Source organism: Sabethes cyaneus, chromosome 1, assembly GCF_943734655.1.
Source record: "Sabethes cyaneus chromosome 1, idSabCyanKW18_F2, whole genome shotgun sequence".
Classification (NCBI taxonomy): domain Eukaryota; kingdom Metazoa; phylum Arthropoda; class Insecta; order Diptera; family Culicidae; genus Sabethes; species Sabethes cyaneus.
This window is the reverse complement of record NC_071353.1, coordinates 21,009,993-21,022,422: the sequence shown is the minus strand read 5'-3', so window position 1 is coordinate 21,022,422 and position 12,430 is coordinate 21,009,993. Positions and strand designations below refer to the sequence as shown.

At 42.2% G+C, this 12,430-nt stretch overlaps 1 protein-coding gene across 1 annotated transcript in view; it reads right to left on the bottom strand.

The window, feature by feature from the left end:
- The window catches only part of LOC128745466 (tyrosine-protein phosphatase 99A-like), a 199,996-nt gene that overhangs the window by 87,294 nt on the left and 100,272 nt on the right, over positions 1 to 12,430 (bottom strand). The window contains exons 3-4 of the mRNA XM_053842542.1: positions 1,740 to 1,866; positions 1,557 to 1,680 (exon numbers count right to left, since the gene is read on the bottom strand). Of these exons, the coding sequence (XP_053698517.1) occupies positions 1,557 to 1,680; positions 1,740 to 1,866 (251 nt within the window). The remainder of the gene's footprint in view (positions 1 to 1,556; positions 1,681 to 1,739; positions 1,867 to 12,430) is intronic.

Genomic DNA, 12,430 nt, shown 5'->3' with positions numbered 1-12,430 from the left:
AGTCGGATAAGAATTATGATGAAGGTTGAAAAATTTATCTTTCCGTTACCGCCTCGAGGACCTCAGGTGGCACTCGGCGATGAACTCCTAACGAATTTAGCATTGGCGACGATAGGCGATGCCTTGCTCGGTTCCCGACTGGTACTGGCAGATTAGCACAGTTGACATTTGTCAAAAGGACGCTTTCGTGAAAATTTCGCGCAAATAATTCCCGGGCTCCGGTTCCGCTGACTGGCTTGTGGCCAAATTACTCCAATAATGAAAACTGATGGGAATACTGTGCTTCTGTTTTTGTGCAACCGAGAAGGCAGCACTAACGAACGTTACTAATTTACGGGTGGTGAAATGAAATTTTCATTTAATGTTTCTATCACGTATTCTGACCAAGCACATTCGGAAGAATTTTTTGGTCTCGAAGAACCGAACCAAACCGGACTATTCAAAGCTATTCTTCTCCCATTTGGAAGGGTTGCTAGCGGCTGCAATTCGTTTCCCGTAGTATGCATTGCGGTCGACCAAAGACTGTCTTGAATAAATAAATTTTCTTGCTCACCTCCTGCCTAGCAGCAAAAGCTTATGCTGACAGCTCGACACCTTCCTGTTCTCCCCGGAACATTAGCCATTTCGCAGAAGAGAATCTACCAACTGGGAGTCCCAGTACTGCTTGGAATGATAACAATAATTCTTAGCTCTTCAGCAAGACACTCGGCATTGGGAAAGGAGTTGGGAATTTATTTCCAAGTCTAACTGATCCCTCCTATACATCTGCCTTCTCCGGAGCGCGTTTCTTGCAGTAGCCTCCACTAGCCAACGGTGATGAAAAATATAAATTCCTCATACATTTAACTATTAGTGGCTTTTCTGTCTGCTTTCCGGTACCGAGGACGGTGGAGTTCCCCCGGCAACCAGCGCAGCAGAGCCAGGGCGGCAGTCGCTCTGGTCACGGCTGACAAGATTTAAATATTCAACGAGCTCCGTGGTGTGGGAAAAGGAATTTTTTATTTGCCATTCGGTTCCCGGCTAAACGGGCCCCGAAACCATAGGAACAAAGACAGATAGCGAAATCGGCTGCTGCGAGCAGCTTTGTGGTGACACTGACGGTGACGTGATGTTCAACCGATGCGATGGTTTCCGGAAATGGAATGGGGACGGACCGGGGAAGGACTGGATTTGAGGTTGAACTGCAAAACCGCGCGGCTTCTTGTTTGTTTCGTTCGTTTCGGTGAGGCATTTTTGCGCTGGATCATCCTTTTCGTACTGTTATTAATGCATATTTGATGAAATGGTTATTCCTCGGTTTGGGGAACACTTTTTTCGTTGGTTACCGTCTATAAAAATTAATTTTAACTCATCTAAACCAACCATCTAATGTGCAATAAGATCTTATAACTACTGTTAATTTATTGCCGCTTAGGCAACTTACAATCGAATAGAATTCGATTGAGAGTTGAAGTTGCGCAATATTACTTGCCAACATGCAAAGCATCTGTCATTTAGTTGAAACTCAATTCACTGTCAATCTAAATTCAACTGAGGCAAACTGACCGGAGACTCACCTGGTTTCGATGACAAAGTTGCTTATCGGTGCACTGCGTGGATCCTGCGTGTAGGCCCAGGAAAGATTCACCGAGCGGGAGGTAAAGCTGACAACCATCGGCCGTCCGGGTGGCTCGGGAACATCTGGAACAGGGAATCGCGTCATTTACATGAAGCGTCTAAACGAAACGCGGACAACAAACCTTGCACCAGCAGATCCACTATCGCTTCCGGGTTGTGTCGCTGGTTCACGAGGCAACTGTACTCGGCAGTGTCGGACGCTAAGGCTGGACTGAAGAGGAGACTAAAGTTATCAGGTAACAGTGTGATCTGCGAGGAAAAACAGAGAGGAGAAAAAGCGTAGAATGTAGAAAAATCCTAGCATCCAGTTATAATTAGACGGTGATGAACGGAACGTCCCACCGGTTGTTGTCGGGTTGTCGTTAGGCCGCTTGGCGGGGTGAACGGTGAACGCCTTCGCCCCATGGCTAAAAGCGTAACGACAGTGCGCTTCGGGGTTGCAGATAATGATAGTAATTATTCATGTTATTTTGTTTTCCCCCACGCAGAGTCGAGCGAAAATGGCTGTAATTAATGCACGCAGAGGTGCTCCCGGTGAAGTGACAGGAGAGTGGGCATTCTAAACTCAGCCGGTGGGCGGAATTACCGTTGGCTGAATAATATATTTGTGTTAGATAACTCAACGGAACTCATGGTCGTAAGTTTAGAACCACCTACAAATCATAAAAACCGTTTATTTTATTTTCTAATAACTTTTAAACTTCGTCTATTCCTTTAAGACTAAAAGGCAACGCAGCTGGTGTGTGCGTCAGCAAAATTTAAGGGGTTTTAACATATTGGAGTAAATTTTTTCGTTGTTGTTTATGGCATAATCGGTCAAAAAAGTCAAATTTATTCGCGAATTGGCCAAAGACCAAGGCCAACATTCCAAAGACGTCTCTATTGCTGTAATTACCGCGACATTTCGCAGATTACTGCTGCCTGCAAGGTGAATGGCAGAAGATTTCGTAGGGCAGTTTAAGGCGGGTTTTTTGGGGGCCCATGCAACTGCGGATTCGATTTTCGCACACCTACTAATCCTCCACGCCCACGCATCATATTTCCGTGGATTACAAGGCAGCATACGATACAGTCGAGCGCGAAGAGCTGTGATAGATGGTGCGCTAGAATAGTTTTCTGGACAAACTGATGCGTTTGATCAAAACTGTCCTGTAGCGACTGCGTGCGTGTTTCGGGGGCACTCTCGAGTCCTTCGAATCGCGGAAACGGCTGCGGCAAGGGAATGAACTGTGCTGCATATTATTTTACATGATCCGACAAGCGGGCATCGAAACAAGGGGAACAATCTTCGGCAAAAGTTCTTGACATCATTACTAGAAACCTTGATGGAGAATTGGGTTACAAATTAATGCGTCAAAAACCGCCTCCCACAAACGGTGAATCAATGAACTCAAAGTGGGTAATGAGTTCGTATACGTTTGAGATCTCTGGTCACCGTCAACAATAACACGAATAAGGAGAATCAACGATACATTCAAGCTGCAAATCGAACCTACCTTTTCCTCCACAAGACGTTCTAATCAAGCAGCAATAACGCTGCCGCGCAAAGCTGACAATGTAAAAAACCCTAATAAAATCGGTAGTTCGTAACGGACCTGAAACTGTAACTTTGCTTACGTATTGCGGATTATTTTTGACGGAGTATAAGCGTGTGGTCTACGAGCTGCAGACACTACTCGGAGCGATTTTCATAATATATGAATGGCGAAAGTACGGAAGCTACAGTTAGCCAGCCTTGTCGCAAGGATGTCGGACGACTGTACAGTGTAATCTGTTACCTTAAAAAACTCACCGGCATCATGATTAGAGGGACCCAACGTGCTAGATGGCTCGATCAGGTTGAAACCGACTTGCGAGTGTTGAGGAGCTCAACTGCCTAGGACCGAGTTCAATGGAGATAAGCTCTTGAAATACCAAGAGCCATAGGATGCGAGAAAAGAAACATGAGCAAATCATGCGAGATCATAAGCTTTTTTGGGAATTTATCTGCAAAAATGAATTTGAACTTGCTAGGGGTGTCACCTCGACCAGCGGTTTTATATTTCTACTTTTGTCCGGGAAGATGATCATAATCCACCTTCGGACTTTATATGCATCGTACTTTATAAGAATCTCTTTATACTACTTCCGAGTAAGTCTTTTGGCCGCTAGATTTAGTGTCCCATTTGATAGTTAGCTGACCCGAAAATATCGTAATATTTCTCGCAGACGAATCCTTCTGTCGGTGTTTTGGTTGGCGTTGCGTTTCTTGGCGATGTCATAATTCGACAGACCTGGGGTTTGTCCTAACCGTTCTAGCACCTTCAAATGCAACTTGCGATCCGTAGATTTACCACGATATTTGGTATGATCCTACCGATCCGTCTTTTTTCTATATATTCCTCTTCAGTGGAACCCCCCTCTTTTCTCAAAGTCATTTGCACAACTGCGATCGGTTGAAATGCAAGAGAAACGCAACACCTTTCACTTAGCGCCTTGTTAGGACACCCCCATTCGACAACCACCCAGTGCTGATTCCCTTAAGTCAAGGAACATGTGTGCAAAGTTTGATAAAGAACCGTCCAGACGTTTCGGAGTTTGGGCCTCCCCCTGTTACGAACCCCTTCCACTTTTGTTAACCCCTTCAGTTCTGATTCCCTTATGTCAAGGAATATATGTGCCAAGTTTGGTGGAGAACGGTCAAGGCGTTCTGGAGTTACGGTGGAACATACAAACAAACATACTACGCTCACTTTTATATATATAACGGGTGGCAACTAAAATTTTGGAATTTTTTTTCGCAAGCTGTCAAAAAAAGACAAAGATCCATGAAGAAGATCTGATTAACCGAAATTAAAAATACATTATCCATTGTTGAAAAAAATAGTGTACATTTGAAAACGGTCCGTAATCGGTTGTTCGGCGAAGGTGCCGTTTGATGTCCGAACAGGAGCGTTGTACGGCCGTCGTGTCAACTTTGCGAATGCATCTCTTGATTCTACCAATCAACTGTTTGCAATTCGTGGCTCTCCAGTTATTTTTGTATACCAAGGAACTCAAAATCTCGAAGAAATCTTTGATTGGGCGCACTGAGACAGATTTTTCTGGTCGTGGTTTTTGGGTAAAAATGGAATCGAATGAGTATTCAGGAACGATTGTGTTTTTTTTGGCGTAATGCGCTAATGCTCCATCTGGCCAAAACACGTATTGTCCAAATGTCCATCTGCATGATGTTTTTGTAGTAACGGGATCAAAATTTTCTTCAAGTATTCGTCTGGTGCATCTTAATTGATAGCCAAAACAGAGGGCTTGTTGTTGTAGAAACGAGAAAGAGAACGATGCCCTTCTGCGTCCTTAGTTTTGGCTCGTCTTTCACTACCTTGCTTGCAAATAGTTGTCGGGGATCTTAGGACATGGTAAACAGTCGAAGCCGCCATGTTTTCGCTTTTAAGATGTTGTACCGTATGATTTTTGCCGAGATTTCTGTGGCAGTTCGTAGAAGTGTACAACACGCTCATGACATGCTTCTTGTTTCGACGCCATTTTAAGCAAAACTAGGTAAGCGTGAACAAAACAAAAAATATTGACTAAAAGTCAAGAGAGAGAACTAACACATATATACTCTCTTTTCTCTCTGAGCTCGTTTGTTGTTGAGTACAGAGGCCGCGAAAAAACTCCAAAATTTGAGTTGCCACCCGTTAGATTAGGTTGACCCTCATAGTAACCGAGTCCTCAAAACTCAAATCTGACCATTTTAAATTTTCTGGAAAAATATGAAAAATGGGATATCGAGTCACAGGATTTTTCAAGACAAGTTTTGAGATCGTTCTATCGAAACTCAAAATTGGTCAATTGAAATTTTCTTTGGAAATATGGCGAAATATCGCAGAAGTTCTTGAGAGGCCATTTGAATGGACTTTCCGAAATACCGTTTATTGGTTCTACCCAGACACAACCAATTTTGAAAGTTCCGGTAGAACCAACAACGGATATTCCACACTGTCCACATTGGCTCAAAATATGTCCAATTGTCCATCTCAGAGCTGGCCTTGTACAATCCTATGACTTGATAATTCATTTGCTATATTTTTCCAGAAAATTTTAAATGCCCAGTTTTGAGCAGTGATGGTAAAAACTTAAAATCTCAAAACTCATCAAAAATCAAAATCAACTATGCAGAAAAAAATCACTCGTGAGTTTTTCTGTTTTCATGTCAAGAAGCACAAAACTCATACATATAGCTTCCCGCTTGATCACATTCGATTCTGCTTTGCTTCAACTGCTACCCGGAGCTATGGACATATACATACAAATTCCTTGTTGAACAGCATAGGCATTTTATCGTGCGATACGTAGCTGTGAGTGAGCGTGAGGGAATGAATCTCTAAATAAATCGCAAAGTTAAACTAAAACGCATATTTAAATTACATGTTTATCTAATTATTATTAGGCTTGTTACTTTCTAGTTAAGAAAATGTCGATTCCCGCGAAGGAAAAATGTAAGTTCCGCCAATATGTTTGCCATCTTAATTCATGAATGTGTGCTGCGTTTTTCGTATAGTTACTATATATATAGTTCGACGGATACAAAAATCGGGAGCCAAATAAACGTCAAAACCGGAGCCAAACGTTTTTCAAAATTCGAATTGTGGGACTAATGGTAATAAACACACTTTATTTTCATAGAACTAGTCGCTTTCAACACCCACTAGCGATTATTTTCTGTAAACATCTGCACATTTCTCTTTAATTTCAAATTTAATTTCAAAAATCAGAGTTGCCAATTCGTCTGGTTTTCTATCCGCCGAACTATATATATAGTAACTATAGTTTTTCGCTGCTGCTGTTTTCTCTGATGATAGATTCTCTTCTGCTCTCTGGTTCGTTGTATGAAATGCCAACTGTGGAAGAATGAAGCAAAATGGTCACAGCTGAATTTGGTTCACATCGCATAGCAACAGAGACATCGCGTATAATTGCGAGAGAAATTCATATGTGAGTTTTGCGCTTGTGATCAAGGATGAAATTTCTTGTACTTGAAAGCTCATTGAGTTTCCTGCTGCTATGAATTTTTCAACACTGGTTTTGAGTTCCGGTAGTATTCTAAACGAATGTTCCGGAGAGTGGAGCATGAACTAGCGCTGTACAGGATAGTGTAAGATTCATTTGTATGGAAAACAGATGAAATGGATAATAGGGATGGGAACAATTATTGAAAATCGTTACTGACAACTATCAGTAGTTTCCAGAACGTTACTGGTAACTATCAGTAAGTATCAGTTATTTTATCCATTTAGCAAAAAATGGGAAGTATTGATGTGTTATTCATTGTAAGTTTACTTTGCAAATTTACCGGACGGGTTTCATGGGAGCACGAGCAACTTGCAGAAACAACAGATCTTGCAGAAACGTCGAAAGTACAACGTGTCCACGCATCACATCTTTATCGATTTCAAAGCAGCATACGATACACTCGATCGAGATCAGCGATGGCACATAATGCACGAACACGGTTTTCCGGCTAAACTTACGTGACTGATCAAAGCTACATTGGATTGAGCAATGCGTTTTGCACGCATCTCGGGGACACATGTGTGGTGTGTCCCTTCGAGACACGGTGAGTGTTGGGACAAGGAAACATCGCTGTTCAACATCGTTTTTAAGGGGGTTAATGGACGGGCGGGCATCAAAACGATAGGCGCGATTTTCACCAGGGGTAGCCAACTCGAAGGCTTTGCAGATGACTTTGATATCATAGCCAGGAACCTTGCTACGGCGGAGGCAAGCTACGCCTGACTGAAAGGTTAAAAATAAATGCGTTGAAGACCAAATACATGAAAGGAAGAGGCTCAAAGGAAACAAACGCGTGTCTCCTACGGTGACGGTGACCGTTGACGGTGACGAACTAGGAGTAGTAGATGAGTTCAGGTATGTTCACGTTCATGTGCACGTACCAGAGTTTGAGTTACGGTCGTTGATAATAAATAAATTCTGAAACGGTGCTGTATGCGGCACTATGTTTCGTGACCTCAAACAGCTAGGCAACATCGGGCTCAATGTGCAACATGACTCGACCAGGTCAAAAATGATTTACGACTTCTGAGACGACTGGAAAATTGGTGACGAGTGACCCAAGATCGAGTTGAAAGGAGACGACTGTTGAAATAGCACGAGCCACTCCGGCTCTAGGCTGCTGACGACAACGATGACATATTGTGTCATCTTCGTCTATTGTACGCAACTACCGACCAATAAGTTTAAACTAACTGATTTTTCTAACGGGACGACGAAACCTTAGTGATACTTAGTGATATTATTATTTACTGATAAGTGCTCTGCTAACTAGTTAAGTTTTCCCATCCCTAGTTTTAATTTTAAGTATTATTTACTGTAAGATATTTTTATATATTGCTAACACAATGTAACCAACGTAAATGTCCTGGTTGTAGAATAATTAATGAAATTAATCCTTACTCAGGTGAATAGTCAGATAGAAGAAATCTCGCCTATCATTTCACCAAGATCAACAGCTTATGGACCCAGCCTGAAACCTTGCAATCATCCTAGTGGAGACTAGGGTTTTTGGAGCGATTTGGAGTCACCCAATCTCACGAAGAAATTCCTGTTTTTGAATCAATCAGTGGTTAAGACCCAGAGGTTAGTTGTCCAGGTAACCAAAAAGCATTAGCATAAGCAGTTAATCCATATCTTATTCGCATATCTGGAAGTTTCTATTGCAAGTTGCTCTATATAAGCATTTGGACTGCATAGCTGATGCAAATTGGCATCCAAAAATCTATTCTAATTCTTCTTGCTGGTAATTAGCTGCAAATGAGCATTGTCAGTACTATAATAGGGTTAGCAGTAAAGTAAACGTATATTTTGCCAAAGTGGTGTTTAAGTAGTATTTAAGGTGACTTAAAGTTTTATTGGACTGCATGTTAATTGCATTGATAATGCTTACTGGTTATCTGGGGATTACCACCACTCGTATCTAGTAGTCAACTGGTAATCCCGCACCCAGTAGCTAACTCGAATGGTGAAAGTATGGCCCGGAGGCTTAAACAAGAATGCATTGACTAGAAGTTTTGTTTTTATTTTAAGATCTGAAGTTGAGCGTTGCAAAGTTAAACTTCATCTCTAACACTGCAAAAATATATGCAGAACTCTATAAAATCCGGTAAGTTTTCGAGGTATATATATCGCAGCAGCCATTTTGTTCGATAGGTACGTACTTTGGCAGTTCGATTGGTGCACCGTATCACCTCATTGCCATACTTTATAGAGCTTTAGTTCTGCGGAGTACGGAGTGACGTAGTACCATCTATGTTGCTGCTGCTCGGGCCACAAGTGCTGATATCTGATACCATATGTGTTTAGGTTTTAACGGTAAATTAGCAGACATTAACTTTTCGTCGGAAAGTCGGAGTTTTGGGGCACGAAACAGGGGTGCTGTATTTAAAAATTTATTTACTGTGTGTCGTCGGTTGGTAGGGGAAGCATTCATGGACGGAGAAATGCTGTAGTTGCTGCTGGAAACCCTGCCAGTGTAAAAGCCAAAAAAAAAAGTGACGAACCAACGAAGAAGTGAGCTGACGTGAGCGGTTGGAGGTCGGTGGGGTCGTCCGAAAGCTGCGTGAGGGGCCTAGAATTGAGGTAACCTTCTATTTGTACGAGAAGAGTGGTAAAATTTTCGTATGAGATGGGGTAGTTGCCTAAAACTTGGAGCAAATGTTTAGTGGATCGAACTGCGGCCTCCCACAGCCCACCAAAGTGGGCGGAGGCAGAGGGGTTAAAATGTCAATTTATGCCTTGGTTACTGCACACCTTCTGAATTTCTTCCTTGCGTGTATGGCTTTTTAGGGATTATAGAAGTTCAACTAACGCATTCCTGTCTCACTCTTCCTACCTATTGGCGAACAGTGAGACAAAATGACACCTTCACATTTGTGGTTGTAACGAATTTAGCTTATAACCAAACCGATTGAAATAGTTTTTCAGGTAACTAGAAGGATATTCCTTTCAAATGGATTGAATAGTTCTTTGACAGTTATCATCAAAAACACTAAAATTGTTGGGAAAAAATTGTCTCACAGTAGAAGTCCTCTCCACTAAAAAATCCGGAAGCTAAAATAATAGTAATTTAAAACGTTTTAACTTAATTGTTTTTGTCCACCTAGATTTGGGTTTCATCCCGCAGTGCAGCGTCACCGGGTAACTTTCCTTGTGGGGCGAAAAACATGATTCGCAGATTTTACACTTGGGCGAATCTCATAGGCAACGAACCAGTCCAGTTTGTTAAGAAAGCATTTTCTTTTACCATGTATTGCAGCAGAGATATCTGGCATAATGTTATTCAACATACTACTGTCGTAAAACATCGCATATATAGGTCATTTCTGGTCAGTGGGCATTTATAATCTGTGCCGGTCATAAACCCAGCGTTCCGCCTTAAGTACCCCTGTGAGAATGATTGAACCGTTATCTTATTATTTATTGCTGTAAACACAGCCATATTTTATAAAATTTCAAACATTACGAAGAAAACATACATTCACTATTAGTTTGGATCTGTCTTCCCTCCGTATACCCCCTCGCTTAAAATCCATTGAGTGTTCAGTATTTCCCAAGAAAGGACGCATCAACAGCAACCGGAAAATTTTCCATTTCCTTGCGCTTCTTAGGAGGAAGTTCATCCATTACCACTCGGTGTGCGGAGCATTTCAAGTTTACATACACTAGGTCGTAAGTTCGCGCGATGCTGTAAGACCTATGACGCAACCTATACCGACATTACTATAGAAACGAAGCAGAAAATTCAATTGACCCAATTCCGAGCCGTAAATTTTCGCTCTCTTTAGCTTCGGGTGCAACTGATTACCCCTTTGTCAAATATTTCCTGCATCCGGGAGTCGAGGCCACACGAGTGAGTAGAATGAATGATTACGGTCTGAAACCTGTCGGGTGCAGTGGCAGGTTTTGATAATCGTGATCGCTAGTTCCAATAAAACAATCAATATCAACTGGGTGCTCTGCTCGGTTAACAACGGACGGACGGACGGAAGCTGAGCTCGTTTGTTACCTTTACGTCGCAGCAATGTCGACGGTAAGCGGAGCAGGGTTTCCGGTTCGGTAAGCAGCAGCAACAGTGATGCCAGCAATAAGTGGAAGCGGAGATAATAATTGTTAGTGAAGCAGTAGAGGCTAGCAAAGTTCTGGTCTCACTGTCAGATAACGGAACGCACGGCAATGTGGAAGCCAGAAAAAAGTCAGAAAACAATCAACGGTACAAAGATGAAAAACTTTCCGGTGAAAGAATGAGCTTCCAGGTTTTTTTTTCACCCCGCAGCCTCAAACCTCCGATTACCGGATCAAGTTTATCACTGAATTAGTTTAAAGCGAAGCACTAATTATACATCGAACTTTTACCGTAGTGTCTGGCTTGGGCGTAGTGGAAGAAGCAGCTTTCCAACCGGACCGTACTGCTGGTAATCAGATCTAAACTGCTCGAATTGCATTCCACAGGCGTTCTTTCGTCGGCATTTGATGGAAAACCAGTGAATCTCAGCTTGATGGCTGGGGGTTGGCTGGCGGTTGTCGGTTCATTAGGCTTCCATCGCCGCTTTACGAAGGGAAAAGATTCAAAGCAAAAATGCTCTTCGCTCTTTACGGAATCAATGGCCGTTATCGTTGGCCAGCAGACACTTGGCAGCTTCGTCTATCAATGAAAGACACACTCACATGCACGTGACCACCCAGGAACGCACATCATCTGTTCGACTTTTATCTATGCCTACCTAACCTACCTACGGACGGTAGTCCCATGAATCTTGTTAACATGAAAATCTATCTTGTCCTTACGACCGAGCGGGGTTTCATTACAAAAAATGGAGATAAATGACAGCTTGTGTGCCATGAGGAGCGGCAGGCACTGCTAGCAAAGATTGATAGGAACGGACAGCTGCTTCGCCGGGCTAGGGATGACGGATTAAAGGAAAACCAAGCACAAAGGTGTGTCCGTTTTTGCGATGACCATGCTTCGGGCACAGAAGCTGTCCGTTGCGGTTGATATCGGAGCCTTCAACTAAGACCTTACATAGTATTAATTCGTAGTGATTTGCTTTTTTTTCTGTTGTTTGGATAATACATACTAGGTCATTGCTCTGTGAATTTTCAATATTTTGAAGTTTTAGAGGAGATTCGAGCTGGTTGTTAACTTAAGAGTATTGTTGTTTATAAACGTTTGTAGTAATTTGAAAAGACTAAAACTTAAATTAATTGGCTGGTCTTATTAGAGATGCAGTCCGGACTTAGATCTCGCTATCACTTGAATAGCAATGATTGTAAACAAATAGGTAATACGTAATACTCTTAAATTAAGAGTCTATTATTAAGAGTCTTAATATAAAAAGATACTCTAACTAACCTACTTTATGCTCAATTTCAATTCCAAATTCAATTGGGTACGAAATGGGGAAGGCAAACGAGAGAGCGACCGACACAACTCTTGCCAGCCCAAGCTCCTACCTAGAGCGCCTCCACGCGGCCATACCCGGTAACACTCTATTGAGTAGCTAAGCTAGAGGGTGCGATGTTGCGTGGTTTCCGGCTGCCTGATCTAATGGGCAACGGGCCTTGTGGTAAACGGCTGAGTCACACTTTGAAAACTTTGGCCATAACAAGTTTAAATGATGCACATGGATATCCGAAGGAAAAATCAAATTAATTATTGGATATTAGATGCACTGATACAAATCAAACGACGCAAATATATTTTATTCCTAGGATTTTGGTGAGATTGTTCTACTTTTGCCCATATACACTCCATTTTATA